This window comes from Triturus cristatus, chromosome 8 (assembly GCF_964204655.1).
Source record: "Triturus cristatus chromosome 8, aTriCri1.1, whole genome shotgun sequence".
NCBI classification, from domain to species: Eukaryota; Metazoa; Chordata; class Amphibia; order Caudata; family Salamandridae; genus Triturus; species Triturus cristatus.
This window is the reverse complement of record NC_140591.1, coordinates 50742417-50762833: the sequence shown is the minus strand read 5'-3', so window position 1 is coordinate 50762833 and position 20417 is coordinate 50742417. Positions and strand designations below refer to the sequence as shown.

Here is a 20417-nt window from a genome sequence, read left to right as displayed (position 1 = left end):
GAGCAGTAACGGCACCCCCCCCCCCCCCCTAAGCGCCTTGAGACCCTACGGGTATGTAGTGCGCTCTATAAATGTCTTTGATTGATTGATTGATTGATAAGGGGGAGAGATGACTCTCACCTGCTGGCCCCCTTGAGAGACTTTAAGAAGGAGCTCAGGGAAGAAATTAAGGCAGACTTTGAGGGGTCAATGGAGGCACTACGTTCCGACATTCAAGGCAAGCTAACGACGTTACAACAAGATGTCGACTCGGTGGGCACCCGTACTCTCGAAGTGGAATCTAAGGGGCTGGACCTGGAGTTTAAAATGGCGGCGATGGAAAACAACAATATTGGTGGGAGAGGCACACTGGTTTTAATTTGAAAGGTTAATGTTTCTTTGTACAATCTTAAACCTTTTTAAATTCAAGCGTGCTGCAGAAGGGGCATGCAACAGTCATGAATGCCAACTATGCTCAACAATTTCGGGGTCAGTGAGACCCGACCTCTACGCACTGTTACTGGCTGGTGAAAGTACCTATTAGTTTTTCTACATTTGTTATAATCACAAACTTTGTAATAAAAAGATTTTTTCACATTTTCGTAAACATCAAATTCACTGAACAATTCGACGATTAACAAAACCTTGTTATGAATACATTCCAATTTTATTCATTGAATGTCCATAAAGTTCATCTTGTTCAATCCAAGGGTTTAAATAAATGAGATTTTAAAAATATTTATCTTGCTGCCCAATGCATTTCGAGCGATGGAAAACAAGACAAAAGGGCTTCACAAGCAGTTGCAAGTGAATAACCTCAAATGTGTAGATCTCGAACAGAGCCCAGAGGGATTATGTTCGCTTACGGAACCTGGAAGAAGGTGCAGAAGGGCTAGATCTGGAAGCCCCAGTCGTGGGAATGTTCAGGAAGGTATTGGGCCCGGGAGGCATGAAGCAAAACATTGACAGGGTGCATGGAGTGGGTCTACCACCATCCGGGGAGCAGAAGCGTCCAAGAGATATCCTGCCTAAATTAAATTCTCCCAAGATGCGGGAGGCTATCCTCATGGCGAATAGATCAAATGATGTGGTCTCTTTCCAAGGTTTCATATGGGATCTTTATCAAGATGTGTACACAGCAACACTAGCACGCCGACAACTGCTTCGCCCAATTGCAGAGAAGCTGCGGCAGGATCACATAAAATACAGATGGACCTACCCATTTGGCATCACCTTCTACCTACACAATAGGCAACACCACTGTACCTCCTATACCGAAGCGTCAGAGCTACTGGGCCTGGTGTCATCTGAAGACCCGGAAGAAAGAGCTAGACAAGGCGACGCAAGGAGAGGAACAGCAGAATCACACGCAGAAGGACTATGGCAACAACAAAGAACAACAAAAGCGGAAGTGACACTGCTGGGGCGAGACAAATCAAAATGAAAGAGCACTCAGACCGATACCTGATCTCCAAGCGTTGGGTTACAGATAAGGGTCTATAACAGTTGCACTAATATACCTGTGAGGCTAGAAATATCCCAGAACGGGGAGAGACTTGACTATCACCAGGGGGGACAAGATAAGTTGAAGGTAGAGGTGTAGCATCTCTTGGGACTAGGACTAGATCTAACGGCTCAAAGGGGCTGACCGCGGTGGATGGCTGGGGCTGGCACCTTGGGGCCAGGACTGAGGTGATGGGGAGGGGTAGGGGGAGGGACTCATCATTAAACTATGGGGAGGCCCCGCAGGGTGAGGACCGAGGGGATTACATCATTGGAGGCCTGTGGGTGTCCACTCAGGAGCTTGTGACTTGATTATCGCATTCTATAGATCGCCATAAGCGGACGTGGACCAATACATCCATGGTAGGACATGACAAATGTATTTAACTAAAGTCTTTTCTAGGAAGTTGTGTCAGGTTGACCCTAAATTTTCGGGTTTGGGTCTTTTATGTTGTTCTTTTTGGGATGCACAGGGGACATTAATACTTTACGGGACATGCGCAGCGAGGATGGGGAGCATGAGTAAGAGATCGCTCGCGACAGGGAAGGGATGAAGGAGGAGCTTTAGAGAGGGGCTTACCCTATGGTTGTTCATTGAGCACCGACTCCTACACATTCATCACAAGTGGTGCTCACAGTATTCACATGGAATGTGAAGGAGCTTAACTTCCCGGGTGAATGCCAGAAACTATGGAAATACCTCCAGGACCAAAGGCATGATGTCGTAGCGTTGCAGAACACGCACAAGAAAAAGGCAGAGGACCATAGTCTGAAACACAGGGTCTATCGGCTTGTCTATCCATCATCCACCACAACTAAACACAACGGGGTTGCAGTGCTCTTCCATAGATCCCTGAGAATCCAGCCAGATGGCAGAAAAATGTAGAAGGAGTGCAGAATAGTTATGGTCCAGGGGAAATCGCAGGGTCGTAGATGCACCTTTGCCTCCATCTACGTGCCCAACTCAAATCAAACTACATTTATCTCCAAGGTCCTATTGTGGTTGGGGGAGGGGGTTCGTGGAGGGGGACATTTTCTTACTAGGGGATTTAAATTTGACATGGGAGGCGGGTGTGGATAGCACACAATCCCAAAGCGCAACATATAGCACCTTCACTAAAGCCCTGTAAAAAGATTTTAATGAGCTGGGTCTAATGGACATGTGGCGAATGAAGCACCCTAACGATAGGGATTACACATAGGTCGTATTCTAGGCTAGACTATATCTCCATGCATAAAACCTTAACCCCAGCAATGCAGGCTACCTCCATACACCCCATTACTACATCAGATAATGCCCCATGCGCCTTAACTTTGACCTGGGATAGTCCCCCTCCAAATATAAGAGATGGTTCTTTCCATTGGCTATCACACTGGACCGCTTGTTGCGGGATGGTTTACCAAGTCTATTAAGGAGTATTTCCCGAGAAATTATCCCAAAGATACCTCCCAGGCTACTAACTGGTACGCCTTCAAGGCGTTCCTGAGAGGACAATGCATCACGCTTAATGCGGAATTGACCAAGCGCAGAGTACAAGAGGGATTGGCACTGGAGGCTGAACTGAAAGAGGCAGAAAGGGAACACAAAATACAGCCTATTATTAGTTTGCAAAGAAAGGTTTCTGCCCTTAGCGGTGAAATAAATGTTATACATAGTAATAGAGCGGAACCGCCCCTCCAACCTCTCAAATGCTCCACATGCGCTCCCACCTTATTACCCTTCTCGTATCTCGCCAGGCAGTTGAGGATAAAAAGGGCACTGAATTATATAGGAGATATATGTACACGGGGGGGATATGGTAAACACAGAGACTGATAAGGAGCATGCATTTGGCCACTTTTACCAAAAACTTTATCAAGCAGACAGCTATGAAACAGTGGCACAAGTACGACATCTAGAGGACATAGAATGCCCCAAAATTTCGGCAACTCAGAATGACGACCTAGGGGCATAGATTACATTTTAGGAAGCTAGTAAAGCTATAACTAATTTAAAGCCGCACAAATCGCTGGGCCCAACAAAACATATGGGGCGGAGGTTATCCCACACCTGGTAAACTTATACAACTCTATGGGGAGGGTGACAAACTCTATGGGCTAGGCTATTCTTTCTGTGCTGCCCAAGCCAGGGAAGGACCCTCAACTATGCGGCTCCTACCGCCCGTTAGCGCTCCTCAACCTGGATGCAAAAATCTATACAGAGATACTGGCTAGTAGGCTAGAATCACTAATGCCAGAATTGATCCACCCGGACCAGTCTGGGTTCATTCACGGCAGGCAAACTCATGACAACTTGCAGAGGGTCTTCCATCTCGTGGGAAAGGCAAATAAAAAATTGTTACCGGTGGTCTTCCTGGCGCTAGACGCTGAAAAGGCCTTCGATCGGGTGGATTGGCCCTTTCCCTTCCAGGTTTTGAGGAAATATGGGTTCAGTGACAGATTCATAGCCATGATAAAAGTGAAATATGCATGCGCTAGCACCAGGGTCCTGGTTTACGGGGTGAGCTCAGCAGTATTCGCCCTGGAGAGGGGGACTTGCCAGGGATGTCCCCTCTCCCCACTGCTGTTTGCACTCAGTATAGAACCGTTGGGTTGGCTGTTAGAATTCGTATGACGCCTGTGATCCGAGGCATTCCATTCAGAGAGGATGAACATAAGATCTCACTCTTTGCGGATGATATGCTCCGGTCAGTCACAGCGCCGGATACTTCATTGGCGAGGGTAATGGAGGAACTGCAGAGGTTTGAACAGGTGGCAGGGCTACGGGTTAACCTGACTAAATCCTACCTGCTGAACCTGACATCGCTGCAGAGGGACATGGAAACGTTAGTTAATTCCATGCCCTTCCAATGGGCTAAGAAAGAAATTGTTTATTTGGGAATTAGTATAACCCCCAAGCTTCAAGACCTCTACAAGGCAAACTATCTTCCACTTTTCCAGCAAATAAAAACAGATCTTCAAAGATGGACTCCCGCATACCTCTCGTGGATAGGCAGAATCCAGGCAATTAAGATGATGATACTGCCAAAGTGCTATACCTTTTTCAGGGCCTCCCGATTGAAGTAGAACAGGGGTATTTCACAGCATTAAAACCGCTGATCACTCACTTTGTATGGGGAGGGAAAAGGGAAAGACTATCTTACCGCCAACTGCGACTCCCTAAAAATAAGGAGGGTCTGGCATTGCCAGACATGAATCTATATTATAAAGCAGCCCAACCCCGGTTGATTTCAGAATGGTCAATTGAGGGTGTCAGATAAACACTGCCTGCATATGGATAGAGCAGTGATGGGGAGGAGTATCTGGGATCTTTTGTGGAATCCCAAAGCAGAACGCCCGCCTAATGTTTATATAAGTACACCTACTAAAACGACCCTCAAAGTCGACATTCACAGGCTGGCGGCCTTGACCACTTTCCCTTCACCGTTTACCCCAATACACTATAATCCCGCATTTGCACCAGCAAAGGCCCCAGGTCCTTTTGACGCGTGAAGGGAAGGGGATGTCTCACGATCTCTGACCTGTTCCATAGGGGGAATTGGAAAAATGGGTGCCTTAGGCAAGGCGATAAGTAATAGCTAGAGTGGGCAAAGAAACCAAAAAGTAAGTGATAGAAACACAAAATAAACATTGATTTTCAAATAATTGATATTGAATGATTTATTGTATAAAACATATTAATATATATTTTATATAAGGTTTTTTTTGTATGTATTTAAAATACATTCATTTTTCTCTTATAATTGTTTACAACGGAGACAATATTCTGTATATACATAACGTGTTACAAAATGATGCAATCAATGTTGTTGTAGATACCACCACAAATTTGCCATCAGGGTCTATTATCTGCTGGACACATTGAAAGGGGACCCCCACCCGCACCCATATTAGGGTCCCTCTCGCAAAGGCTGAGTACGTAGTGTGAAACACCTGCCCCCTCCAGCGGCGCTATAGCGCTGCTCCTTCTGTCTTCATGAGGTGGGTTTCTTGTAGTAATGCAATTTGCACCCCTCTTCATGTCAGATAAGCATGTATTTTGTGCCATCGGCTCAGAGTGTGCATCCCCCTAACATAACCGGTCATAATTTTGATGCCTACAGAGGTACCCATAATACAATCCCTAGTCTCTGGCAGTGTAATTCTCCCAAAGCGACATGCTTGACCCCCGAACCGGTTGTCCCCCAACAATAAAAACGACCCAACTCCCACTCCCCAGGACAGGCGCACAAGAACAGGCCCCCATCCAAACAAAGTCATTCAAACAATAAGTCATAAAGGTGGTGGTGCGTGCTCTGCTACCGGTGGGCCCAGAACCCCCCCATACATAAATCTCTCAGTAGACCCCCATGGTACAAACATGCCCACCCGCAGTGCACAAACTGGGCCTCTAGAGCCAAGAGCCAGCCTCGGTCAACCGGTCATCCTCTGCCCACACAACCTGAAGCCGATCAGCCGAACACTCAATCCGCCGTCTGTGGGGTAAAGTCCGGGAGTTCAGTGTCAGAGAGCTCATGGGCACTGCTCGAGCTCTCAGACGGGTCTCTCTCAGGGTCCGTGACGTTGCTAGCCGGACTGGCATCTCCATGGCTAATGTCCGCTACTGCTTGGACCGCCCTGTCTCGTTCATGTCGCCGGCCAGCGGGTCAAGGGGCCCTCTGTGACGGTGAAGTGGAGATAGACCGCCGCCGGGGTGTATTCAGATGCTGAGAGCGTGTTTCATTGCCACGTTGGGTTTCTAGCCAGTCCCAGTCTGCAGTTACCGTAAGGCGGGTTGGGAACAGCATGGCGTGAGGGAGATGAAGCTGGCGCAACTTCCGCTTAGCAGCCGGGAAGGAAGATCTTTGTCGCTGCACTTCCCTAGTGTAGTCCGGGAATATCATCACCCTGCTGTTCCTGATCTGTAGATCCCATTTCTCACGGGCTCATTGTAAGATAAAATCCCGATCTCGATAATGTAATAATCGCACCACCAGTGGACGGGGTGGAGCACCAGGTTTAGGCGGTCTAGCCGGGACCCTGTGGGCACGTTCCAAGGCATAGAAGCGGGAGAGATCCTCTGGGGCCACCTCCGTTTTCAGCCAAGTTTCCAAGTACTGGACCGCATCAGTCCCCTCCTCTCGTTCTGGGACTCCTACTATATGGAGGTTATTTCTTCAGGAGCGCCCTTCACTGTCCTCAGCTCTGACCTCGAGCACTTTGATCCTGTTTTCCACTTCTTTCAGGGCACCTTGCAGGGTGGCGACAGTGTCCGGTATGTCCTTCATGGCAGCCTCATAGGTCACCACTCTCTCTTTAAGTTTTCGGTGCTCATCTTTCAACAGGGTGAGATCCGTCCCTATGACGTCCATCTTCGCCTCCAGGGCCTCCCGGGAAGAGGTGATAGCTTGCATGATGTCGGCCAGGGTGGGGTCACCAGGTGGTCTCGTCCCTCGTCCCCCAGACGTGCTCTCGTCATCGTCAAGTGTGTTGTTCCGGTTCATCCATCCGCAGGACCTCATACCCCTTTTTTCTCTACACCCTTCCCATTATGCGACCTGTTGGTGAAAGTAGTGGACTACTGGTGTAGTTTTTGTAAGTCCCAAACTCCCAGGTCAAGTGTTATTTGAGCTCGCACCAGTAGGCGCAATGTCGTCTGATCTCCTGCCTTCGTGGGTCTTCGTAGGGGGTGCCTCTGTCTAGTGAACGACAGTAGGGGCCCCGCACGCGGGCCGGCCAATTTCGATATATAGGGACTCTGGGTGGACGCCTTGGGGTTCCCAGGAGCGCAGGAATGAGCCGATCCGGAGCGTAGGCTCAACGCCATGCAAAGGTCGAACAAACATGCAGCAGCGCAGCGGTACCTCAGTAGTGCCCAGTGTCCCTTATTCACGGAAGGTCCGTGCAATGATCAGCAAGTCTGTACTCTCTTGCTTCTAGTGCGTTACCCACCACGCGACCCACCTGACTTCCCTCCGGCACTTCTGAGCGTAGAGGAGCAGTGTCGTGAGCAGCTCCGCGCCCCACCTAGGAGAGCCACCGTTCTCTCAGCTCCAGACTCTGGGTGCTTCCTCTCGTCCGGTTGTGGGCCTCCAGACCGCCCGGTGCGCAGTTGCCACTGTCTTTAAGGCTCGCAGCATGCTCCGACGTCCTAGCGTCCAGGGGAGCTCTCCGATTGCAGTCCTGTGTAGGGAGGTCTCCCAGGTACTTTACAGCAGGCCCGCGCAGGGGGGTATCCGAGCCGCTATCCTCGTCTCCGCAGCGCTCTCAGGACCCCCCACGCCGCCATTTTAGAGTCCGGCGTCTTCTTTGTTTTTGGGCTCGCGCAAGACATTCTGTAGTGCTTACCGCAAATTGGCCCCGCTATCAGGCTGTCATACGGGTGAATTCCTGTCCCCGTTCAGGCCCCAGACTTCAATCCGCCAGTCGAGAAGTGCGCTAGGCTCAGTAGCGATCTTCGGTAGCGGGAGTGTCTTCCTCAGGACACGGCCACCATTTTGATCGCGGCCAAGTCGGAGTGCGCCATAGAAGGAAAATCGCTGTTTTCTCTGTATTTACTCACTCCAGCGCCTTGGAATTGCAGCCAGGGGAGCTCCAAGCATTCCACCACAGTATGCTGCAGCAGGGGCTACTTCAGGGTTACAGGATTACTTGCGGTGGAGGGAGGCCACGGAGGAGCTCCGAGGTCTGCTGCTCCCTACATCGGCGCCAAGCCACGCCCACTTACGCAATGATAACATCGATAGGATTCGATGGGACACCTACATCTAGCCCACTGTCACAGCCACTTGCATTTAGTCTTGATAAATTCACTGAAGCATGTCCATTTTTGCTTTCCCCTACCACGCCGGATAACATAGTGGGTATCGATATGCTCAAACATTTTCGTGCTACAATACGTTGTTCCCCAGAAGGTGTGCGTGTTATCTTAAATGATAACTATCCCATGGTTGAGAGGTCTTGTCTCATTAAAGAAGATATTGCTCTGGCATCTTTACCTAGTACTTTATGGGCTACATCAGATAATGATGTGGGACAAATGGTTATTCCACCAGTGCATATTCAAGTGAAGGAAGGTGCTTCATTGCCTCGATTGCCCCAATATAAAATATCTCGGGAAGGCGAAGAAGCATTGACGCACATTGTTCAGGATTTGATTAAGGTGGGGGTTGTGGAAGAAGTCCCTTATAACATTTGTATTGGCCCTATCCTTCCTATTTTGAAAAGAGACACTGATACTAAAATGTACAGATTCATTATTGATTTACGAGAGGTTAATAAAATTGTGGTGCCCCAATACCCGGTAGACATCACAACACTCCTTACTATGGTTCCTCCTACTTCCACTACATTTAGTGTCATTGATTTAAAGAATGCATTTTTTTCAATACCTATTCACCCTGATAGCCGTTATTTGTTCGGATTCACTTTGAATAATAGAACATACAGATTCTGTAGAGCTCCACAAGGTTATACAGGGAGTCCTAGCATTTATAGTCAGGCATTGAAAAGGCAGCTTGATTCTTTTTCTGTACCGAAAGGGGTGGCTCTTGTTCAATATGTCGATGACATCTTGTTGGCTGCCGATACCCCTGAACAGTGTAAAGAAGGAACACTGTCACTATTATCATGCCTTGCCTCTCATCATCACAAAGTCTCTCGGAAGAAATTGCAATTTTGTAGACAGCACGTTACCTATTTTGGTCACCTCCTGTCTAAGGAGGGACGTGCACTCACACCAGATCGCATACAGACCATTTTAGGCACACCTGTGCTCCGTACTCAGAAGGACGTCCGTGCATTGATTGGCCTTACTTCTTTCTGTAGGCACTGGATCCCTAGCTTTTCATACATTATTAAATCCTTGTTGGCCCTTTTGACTAGAGGCACTCCGATGCCTCTCCCATGGACTACTGAATGCCAGAATGCCATCCAACAGCTATGTCAAGCTCTTTGTTCTGCACCAGAATTAGGAACTCCAGACTACACTAAGACTTTCACACTCTATGTACACGAGATGGAAGGTTGTGCCCTCTCGGTTTTAACAAAGACACAAGGTGATAAACCACGTCCTTGTGCATCTTTCTCAGCTGTCCTTTATCCAGTTGCTTGCACGCTGCCTGGTTGTTTCCGAGCGGTAGCTTCAGCGGCTGTGACCATACGTCAGAGTGAGGGAATAGTCTTGTCACATAGATTGTTTGAGTTAGTACCTCATTCAGTCGATGCTTTGCTAAATCAAACAAAGACACAGCATCTGACTAGTGCTCCCTTGACAGGATATGAATTGACACTTTTGGCCCCCAATATCACGTCGAAAAGATGTTTGACTCTGAATCCTGCTACATTATTGCCACTTCCAGCTACCTAGTCTCAGCCACTACATGACTGTATATCCCTTACTGAAGAACACACAAAGGGTCGTGTTGACCTACAAGATACACCTCTTTCTAGTGTTGATGGGGAATTGTGGGTTGATGGATCCTGCCTAAAATTGCCTGATGGCACTACATCTGCTGCTCATGCAATTACAACACTTCAGACAGTAGTTGAGACAGCTTGTATCCCACAGAAGTTAGCTCAAGCAGCTGAGTTGATAGCACTGTCAAGAGCATGTGAGCTTAGTACAGAGTTGCTTGTTAACATTTACACTGATAGCCAATACGCCTTCGACGTGGCTCATAACTTTGGGCAACTCTGGAAAGAAAGAGGCTTTCTCACTTCACATGGGACACAAATAGTGCATGGGGAATTAGTACATAATCTCCTTACTGCCTTGACCTATCCTAATAAAGTAGCAATTGTTTTAATGTAGTGCACACAAGAAAGTGACTGATAAAATAGGGGCAGGCAAAGCCTTTGTGGATCACACAGCTCGAGAGACCGCAATGCAGTGAAGTACCACATCTTGTATGTAGTCAAATCACAGGCTGAACGTTGGCATGATGCCAGGCAAGAAGTGCTTGACATGCAACAATCTGCTTCTGTTGAAGAATTAGACCAATGGTCTAAGGAGGGAGCATTGGATGATGAGGGCTGTTGGAGGAATAAAGAAATGACAAAATAGAAGTTACCCACAGCCTATTTACACCCAGGATTCACATGGCACATGGACCGGCACTTGTTGGAGCATCTTCAATAGCAAGCAACTTATGAAAGTTTGGGATCATCCAGAGATTGTCGGTACGGCTAAGAAAATAGTCTAGTCTTGTCTGATCTGTCTCCAGTATAATCCTGGAAAAGGAACAGTAACTCCAACAGTAGGGTTTGCAATACCTACGGCACCTTTTGAGGTCCTGCAAATGGGTTACATCCAGCTTGAGCGCTGTAACAACCTGAAGTATGTCTTGGTAGTTGTTTGTGCCTTTAGTAAATGGGTGGAGACATATGCTACGTAAGATAATACAGCTCTTACTACAGAAAAGATGCTCCTAAAGGAGTTCTTTCCCTGATTCGGCATTTGCCAAGTTTTGTGGAGTGACAACGGACCCCATTTTATTTGGCAAGTTGTTGATTACCTCATGAAAGTGTTGGGAATCAAGCAGAAATTTCATGCTGCTTTTCACCCACAATCAGCAGGGCTAGTGGAACGTTACAACTCTACACTAAATTTAAAATTGGCCAAGATACAGGCTTCCACATCGTTGAAATTGCCTGATGCACCTCCTTTAGCATTGCTATCCATTAGATCAATACCACATACACGATCTGGCCTCACACCGTATGAGGTGGTTTTCGGAAGGCCAATGAATATTTGGGGGATTCCTAAGCCACGCCCTATACATGATGTACCCTTGGTATTGATGAATGACTATTTGTCTCAGTTGACTGACAGTTTGTCTTCTATTTATCAACAGGTTCTGGAGACTCTTCCAGACAGGTCGCAAAGTGAGGGCCACTGCTTGCGCCCTGGTGACTTTGTGGTCGTAAAGTCATTCCAGAGGACCAGCTCCCTAGCACCGAGGTGGTGAGGACCAGAGCAGGTGCTGCTGGCTACCAGGACTGCAGTTAGTGACGAACCGGAAGAACTGGGTGCACACGACACACTGTCAAAGTGTTGCAAGACCTAGTGAGCCCAGCTGCGTTGGCAGGTCACCGCGATATCATGGATACAGAGAAAGGACAAGCTACGACACCTGAAGGACCTGAGGAAGTCTTCCCGGACCACACTATCCCTGGTACATCTCGATATCGGCTGCGACCCTGGAAGAAAGACACTTCGTTGCTGAAAAAGACTGTTTGAGCCACTGTCCTGGGCAGTGAAAGCCTGAGTTACAAAGGGGGGTAACCTTTTAGTGACTACTCGACTCAATCTCAGTAAAGAAACCAACGTCTGCCCAGGACCTTAGGGCACCATCTGTTTTGTCTGACACAAGGTGAACATGCCTAAGGAAAATAAGCAAGCTGCTGCAAAAGTTTGTGATCGAAAGAGTATGTTCATTATTGGACTCACTTTGACTGTTATTGTTGCTGTAATAACGTGGATTGTAGAGGAAGTAGCTCCTGTCCGAAATCTACTGACTGCTACTACTCCTGTCCCCATTGAACACCACTACTTCACTCTTCCTTATCATGAGCAGAAATATAGAATGTCCTACCTCAATAACACTTTCATTCAGATGTTGCACCATACCCACAATGCTACGAATATCACCAACTGCTGGGTATGTGGAATGATGCTAGCTCATCAGCAAAAGGGAGGAACGCCTAATATTCCCGTGCCATTTTCACATAATGGTACAAAAGGGGGTGGTGATGGACTGTTCCCATGAGGCACAGGGTCAGACTGATTTGCATATGGCCATGTCTGAACTGGGGTGGCAGAGTGGGCTAAAGAACGGTGATGGATCAAACCCAGATCTGTTGACTGGGTGTGAGTGTTTGATTGTTTCTGATGCTCCATCCATCACCACCCTCTTTTGTACCGCTTTGTTCGCCATAAGTTGGCAGGGTATGCTCAGACGTGAGTCCCTTGCTCACTTTGCCACTGGATTCAAGCAAGCCTGGCTGAAGACGGCTGAAATGCCAGAAACCGGTCCTAGGAAGCTTGTTTCCGGTCCAGGGAAGGCATGGCTTGGCAGTTCGGGCTGGACTGTTCCCATGAGGCACAGGGTCAGACTGATTTGCATATGGCCATGTCTGAACTGGGGTGGCAGAGTGGGCTAAAGAACGGTGATGGATCAAACCCAGATCTGTTGACTGGGTGTGAGTGTTTGATTGTTTCTGATGCTCCGTCCATCACCACCCTCTTTTGTACCGCTTTGTTCGCCATAAGTTGGCAGGGTATGCTCAGACGTGAGTCCCTTGCTCACTTTGCCACTGGATTCAAGCAAGCCTGGCTGAAGACGGCTGAAATGCCAGAAACCGGTCCTAGGAAGCTTGTTTCCGGTCCAGGGAAGGCATGGCTTGGCAGTTCGGGCTGGACTGTTCCCATGAGGCACAGGGTCAGACTGATTTGCATATGGCCATGTCTGAACTGGGGTGGCAGAGTGGGCTAAAGAACGGTGATGGATCAAACCCAGATCTGTTGACTGGGTGTGAGTGTTTGATTGTTTCTGATGCTCCGTCCATCACCACCCTCTTTTGTACCGCTTTGTTCGCCATAAGTTGGCAGGGTATGCTCAGACGTGAGTCCCTTGCTCACTTTGCCACTGGATTCAAGCAAGCCTGGCTGAAGACGGCTGAAATGCCAGAAACCGGTCCTAGGAAGCTTGTTTCCGGTCCAGGGAAGGCATGGCTTGGCAGTTCGGGCTGGACTGTTCCCATGAGGCACAGGGTCAGACTGATTTGCATATGGCCATGTCTGAACTGGGGTGGCAGAGTGGGCTAAAGAACGGTGATGGATCAAACCCAGATCTGTTGACTGGGTGTGAGTGTTTGATTGTTTCTGATGCTCCGTCCATCACCACCCTCTTTTGTACCGCTCTATTTTCACATAATGGCTCCTGCAGAGCCTGGTTTGCGCTATTATGGGCTTCTCATATCGCTAATATTACTAACTTTGATGTAGGAAGACTTAACACTCAGTTGTATAAAATCTGTTATCCTGATGAGGAAGGAGATCCACCAGCTAAAGGAACTGTATGGGAAATGGAGTATCGTCGAGGAAATTCCTCCACACACTGTTTTCCCCAACACTTGATCCATCAAGGGAAATGGGCCTCCTGTTATTGCTGTTACTAGAGCTCGAGCGGATCTTTGTGTAAGCAGTATTGGCAATATCCCTGTGGGAAAAAGTGACCGTACTTTAGTGTTAAATATTACTGTAATGAACAATAGCAATTTTTTGTCCTCACACAACACCTATTTCATATGTGGAAGTAAAGGTTATTACCACCTACCTATTGGGTGGTCTGGAAGCTGCTTTGTGTCCTTTTTGCTTCCACCTGTGTTTTTGGCACCTGCATCCTGCCATAAAGACTATAAACTGTATAATGCCATTTCTAAGAGTCGATTCAAGAGGACAATAAATCATGATGAGGTGGATCAAACTGATACTGCACTACAGCAGTATATTGACTTTAATTTGGGACTATTCTTCTTTGTTGGAGCAGCCTTAAACAGTCGAAAGATCAGACGATTGACACGAGTTGTAGAGGCTGTAACCAATCAGACAGCAATATCACAGAAGAACAACAAATTGCGAAAATTGTGGCGCTCCAAAATAGGATGGTGCTCGATGTGATCCTAGTCGACCGTGGTGGAGCAGGTCGCATCATTGGGAGCAGTTGTTGTGTACATCCCTGACCACGCCCCTTCAGTTTTTGAAGCAATTTCCAAGATGCACAAAATAGCCACTGAAATCCATCAGGATTTAGGGACATGGACTTGGACAGGATGGCTATGGAACATATTTTCTGTATGGGGATGGAAGCTGTTATCAGCCCTATGTATATTTCTTGCGATTCTTTTTACCTGTTGCCTATGTATCCAATGTGGCCCAATGCTCTGTTACCTTTGTATTTCTACCTGTGCCTCATGTATACCAGCTAAACAAAATGTGAAGAATGTAAATGCCCGCCTGGCAATGGACCAGGAAATTAATGAACTCTTGAGAATAGATGTACATGATACCTGCCATGCTCCTTCCAAATCATAGAGATGTCTTCAGCCAATGCTAAAAGGGTCGTCTGTGGAAGTCTGAAATAATTTCTGTTAGCATGAGCTGAAGCCATCTTGGTTATGGCATCCGTTTTGTTGGCTTTGTAATTCTCCCATCCCTGCTGCTCGTCTTTTTCCCTGCCTGTGCTGTCTATTTTAGTTGACTTCCTGATTCAGCTAAAAGCAATATGCATGCTAAAGAGTTTGTAGCTGCCAGAACACCTGGTCTCAGACTCCACTGTCCATCTTCTCTTAATGCTGCCATAAGCACTCCTGCTCCCCCTCCCACTTTGCTGACTAAGTGATTTCCCATCTGCCCATGTTTGTCGGTAATTATTCCTGTGTAGGCCTGTACCTTCTATTTGTAACAACATGCTTACTCTGCAACAAACTCTGTATATAAGGCCTGTGTTCTGTGACTTCAATGTACTACCTCAGGCAGCACGTGAGAGTGCTGTGTGGATGTAGTCCCACTCATGAGTGATTAATAAACTTGTTATTTGAATTCCAGCTTCAGTGCCACTCTCTATTTTGTTGGTCTAAGGACCCGTAGATGGAGAAGGGTGACCCCTGCACCTGTGTGCTCATTGTAAAGCACATTTCCACAATACGAGAGATTAATCGGCTATTCTAGGGATCCAGGTCCTGATGAAAGCCTGGGCCCCAAATGGGCCATACTGCTGCTGAAACATGTTGACTAAGGAGGTGCAGGAGTAATAATTCTTCTCGGCATCTCTACTTGCTGTTAACTATCACTCTTCCCTTCCAAGAATGATGACTGAGTTTTAGGTATTTTTACACTCCCTCACATGGACCTCACACGCATAAAAAGTAGTTCCTTCAATCATGGAGCCTATTTTCACCATAATCATTTCTGGCCAATGAAGCAGCCCAGGGATGGCGGGTGAGGGCTCATATATTAAATTTTTTGTGAAATCTCCTTGTGTATTTTTGGCCATAATCACTGTAATAGTCAAATGGATGACCCTTTTTAGTCCTAATTGCCTTGTGTGTATATAATATACATTTTACATGTCCCTGACTGTGGATGGCTGTGTTTAAAATTTTCTGTAATAAGGTAGTTTGGAGCTAAAATTGCAGCGCAAAAAGGCTCTATGTATAGAAAGAAGTATGATATGACTGGAGCCCATTACTTCTGCATCGAGAATTGGGTGATGTGTGAGAGGCATTAGATGGCGTCTCATAAGGAACCTAAACATTTTCTACTTTGCTGTACAGGCAGATTTTGTCCAACTAGTTTTTTTGTTCACTGCTGGGGGTTCAGTTCTAACCTTGGAAACATAATGACTAGCAACTTATTTAGTTTGGATTTTAGGAGCTGTGCTGCCATCCAGCTCTTAATGCCCTCTAGCCAGATGTTCAGTAGTCCAGTAAATGGACTTCTCTAACACACCTGTTATCAGTACATCAGCAGGCCAGCTGCTGTTTAGGATATTACTAAACAGGCCAGCTCTTCTCTCAAAAGTGATCTTTGTAATCCTGTCTTCAAAATCCTCACTCCTTCCAATCCAGCCCCAGCCCCTCCCAACACTTCCCTATTTGTATTTACGATAACAACTCAATGGCTACCTCTTCAGTTAACACGTGGCCTTGTCATCTTTCCTCTGAATTATGGATCACCACTGAGCTTGCTTACACATTTACATATACCAGCTAGTATTTACAGCTGACTGCCTGTTTATTACTGATATGACTTGATGTTGGTTCTGCTATCATTTACCAGTATAAAACATGTTTGCCATTTACCTCAAAAAGCACACTTGTTGCAGTGGTTGCCATTACACAGGAAGCTTGTTTGCCCTTCATTTCCCTTACTCCACTTTTGCTAAACCCCCATATTAACTTTATCTAAATTCTATTTTGAGTTAAGTATCCGAGATCAAGCACACGCTTAGTTTAATTTTTTACTTCTTTTCTTTACCCTAGGCCCTGTGATATCAAACTTTGTTTTTTCGTTAAAAGAAAAAGAAAAGGAAGGTTTATGCTTCGTGAATGATGACTCTGACAGAGGACCCAGTGAAGACTATTGTCCAAGTGAGTGAAAAGGAGGGCATGTATGTTTAATCGGTAAACTGATGTGGTTTTTCAGACAGCCACATGAATATCACAAATGGACAAAATTGTACAGATGCACAACGTGCCTTCCCCTCTTATAAACATCCACTCATTTCCTAATCCTTAACATTTGCAGGCAACACACTGCATAATAGGATCAAATCTGGGTGATCCCTTTGACAACGCAAGTATACTGAGCCTGACTCTCACAATGAAATATTGCGAATTGATTGACTGTATTCGATTTCCCTTTTCATTGCAGTGTGTGATTAGAAGGGTTCCCTCGGATAAACCCTCCATGGGGCTCTAATTCCCACATTTTCAGGGTAAGAGTGTTTGGGTGAAGGACACAATTGCACAGTGCACAGTGTTATGGGTGGCTTATTACTCCACACAGCCCACAGGCCTTTGCCACATTTGTTTGTGTGTGGTTTGCAGTGTATGTTTGCACACATTTTGCTGTGGCACAATGTGTGCATTGAGTGACATGACTTGGAGCATCCTGCCTGTCTTTAATATTCTCTTGAATATTTGTGCCTCACTATGTGCATCTACTTGGAGGGCTATCCCCGCTAAGAACTCGACGAGGTACTGTGAGTATTCCAGCTCGCATCGCAGGAATGATTAGTGTGAATGCAGCATGCTGTATGAGAGATTCATTGGGAATTGCAGGGATCCCAACGGTGACCAAGGAGATGCAGGGGTCATCATTTTTCTAGGCATCTCCACCCGCTTTTAACCATCACTCTTCCCTTCTAAGAATAGAATGACTGATGTGGCTCTATTTGTTCTTCTGTGTGTATTTACCAGTATAAAACTTGTTGACTGTTTGCCACACAGCACATTTGTTGCAGTGGCTGCCATGGCACAAGCTTGTTTCTCCTTCATTTCTCTTAGTTCACGTTTTCTGACCCCCATATTAACTCTGTCTGTAGTGTATTATGACTTGCTTATCTGAGACCTGACACATTCTTATTTTTTCAATTTATCCTTATTTTCTTTAACTAGGCCCTGTGATATCAAACGTTGTCTTTTCGTTAAAAGAAAAGGAAAAGGAAGGCTTATGCTTCGTGGATGATGACTCTGACAGAGGACACAGTGAAGACCATTGTCCAAGTGAGTGAAAAGAGGGGCATTTGTAACTGGACGTAGTTTTTCTTACAGCCATATTAATAATCACTAACGGACACAATTGTACACATGCATAGACAAGCATTCGGGTAGGGCTTCACTGTGTAAAAGGACCTTACATGTTTAGTATGTTGAAGTTAAATACAGAGACTGAATAAGCCCTTTGCCCTTCCAAAGGAGCTACCTTTCTGCGCCAATTTGCTATTCTCTGTGAACCCTATAAGAGGTACACTGGCTTGAACCCATGTTTCCTGTATCATTATTTTATAAAATGAGCTTGGATATTACAAAACGGAGGCATCTTCAATTTTTGACTACAGACCTCCCAAGTTCCATGAGCAGATAGTTAATTCCTTGGCTATTGGTTGGGCAGCTGTTCAGTCTTTGGAGGCTGTCTTAGATAAAGCAGGTGGCAACCAGCTCCAGCCATCCCGGGCTCCTTGCATCCTTATGGTCTTTCGCTGTTCCACGTATCCCCTCTCTCTGTTTGGACTGTAAATCCGGGGTCCTTTGTGAGGCTTGAAGATTGAATCACAGGAGGGTTACCTTCCATTGCGCCGCTGTGTACAGATGTTGATCTGCCTCCTTGACGGGGTGCTGCTGCTCTATCAGCTGTGGGTGGGGGGGTCAAGGGGATGCCGGTTCCCCTGGAACACTATTGCTTCTATTCCCCAGGACGTCAACAACTTCTTCCACTCTAAAACCCGTGCTGGGAGGTCCGGTGTAGAGAACATAATGAGCATGGGTTCTGAGGTCTGCCTTCTTCTAGCTGGTAAGAACTTAATAGAAGGAATATTGTCTGATTCTATCCGATTCAGGCCTGGTAATGCCCTTATCGTTTTTAAAACGTTTCTGCAAATTAGTACATATTGCATACCCCTGAATTTAAATTCTGGTATCCAAAGGAGCTGACGCCCTGCTCTTTATGCTCAACTGATGCTTGGCTCAAATCATTCGGTCTTAGCATACCACTGGGCCTGCCCCATTGCCTAGGGAGGCTGGGGCAGTTTTCAGTATAGGCCTTTTCTAACGTTTAGTCCAGGATTGCTAACTCAATTGGCCCCCTAGATGCTCCTCCGCAGTTCCAGGACACCACTTCCTACACGATGATGACCTGGTGTCCTCGGGAAAGATGATATCTTCATTGCTTGCTATTTGATTTGTCTCTGCTTTATACTTTATTGGCGGGCTCTCATCCATGTTGCCCTCCTTGCCTAGTGGGATTGCCTCAGTTGCAGATACAGGCCCTACATCAATTACTGGCACACACTCGACCAGCCTCGAATCATCACCCTCTCCTTCCCTGAGAAGGGAAGTCCTAGGATAGACTTTGTTCCTGTCCTTCCTGGCTTGCTTCCGTTCCCTCTTCGTCAGACGAGTAAGGTGCTGGGACTGAGTCCCGACGCTGGCTAGGTGCACAGACTGCATACCGCTATGGATTTGTGTTCAACCTGCCCCATCGCCCACAGACACCTTAAATGGTGGGTCCCTACTTCTTTCCCCCGTTCTGGGAGAACCCTGATGTACCATAGTCCTGGTGGCTGTGCATTAATCTGATGTTATGCATGTAGTAGGACTAGAGTGTGCACCCTGTATAAGGTTCGCTTTTACTTCTCCCAGTATTCCTCAAAGATCACTAGAAGCTGCACCAACTTGTAGACCACCCCCTTGCAAGAGCTGGTGCACTCATTATCCTTATTTCCTAGCACCCGAGTGATGAGAGCGTTTAGTCTTTCAAGCTTATATTCATTGCCTGACACAAAGACTGCCAAGGTATTGAGTAGATCCACCTGAATAGCCATTTTGTTGGTTTGATGATTAAGGGCCGTAACTGTCGTTTTCATAGAGCTCAGAATAGCTGCCCACAGAATGTTGGTATCGGTCACACTTTGGGTACCGCCATTATGTACTCCTATCCCTGCCATGCCCTTTGGATGCCGAGCCGGAGGGATTATACCGCCATCTTCCAGTGTCTGCGTGAGACAGGTTTTGCTAGTGCTGCAGCTTCAATCCGGCGAATCAACCCCCACGACTTTACCAACCTTGAACGCTGGAAAAGAACAGCTAATGAGCTGGGATTTTGTGTATGAGCTGAGCTTGCCATCGTGCACATGAGATATCTGGGCAGTATGTAGGTCCGCTGAACACTCCACCCCCTTAGGGATGTAGCTGCATAAGGCTTCTGCGGCCAGCTCCTAGATGGTGGACCAAGGGGAGGGGACATTGATTGTTTAGGACAAAGGAATCTGAGTAAACGTCTCCCTTTTGGCCACATTATTTCCGTTGTTGTTTCCATCGTTTGTGAGGCCAATTGATGCATGACTGTATGATATAAGTTCGCATGATAGTGATATACCAGCGTTCTTCACAAAAAAGAATTCCCATTGACCAAGTACAAGTTTTTGTATTTCTTTCCAGGCCTTCAAAGCTCTGCCTCACCTCTTCCTGGATGCCACTCGCCTCCTTCTGTGTGTGGGGAGAGGGGAAGCGGAGGGGTGGGACGAGCACATTAGGAGTGCCGCCTTGCCCCACTAAATGCCACTTGCTTCCTCGTATATTGCGACGGGGGGCAGGAGGGTATGCACAAGCACGCTAGAGGCTGTACAGTTCTTGGGCTGTTCTCTGCCGGGGGTGGGCCTCACCTAGTCGCA

The 20417-nt window shown here is 46.9% G+C and overlaps 1 protein-coding gene across 2 annotated transcripts in view; it reads left to right on the top strand.

Annotated features, from left to right (window-relative positions):
• The window catches only part of LOC146800040 (uncharacterized), a 171235-nt gene that overhangs the window by 30272 nt on the left and 120546 nt on the right, over positions 1-20417 (top strand). For both annotated transcript variants that reach the window (XM_085620943.1, XM_085620944.1), the window contains exons 3-4: positions 16507-16614; positions 17644-17751. In XM_085620943.1, the coding sequence (XP_085477069.1) occupies positions 16507-16614; positions 17644-17751 (216 nt within the window). The remainder of the gene's footprint in view (positions 1-16506; positions 16615-17643; positions 17752-20417) is intronic.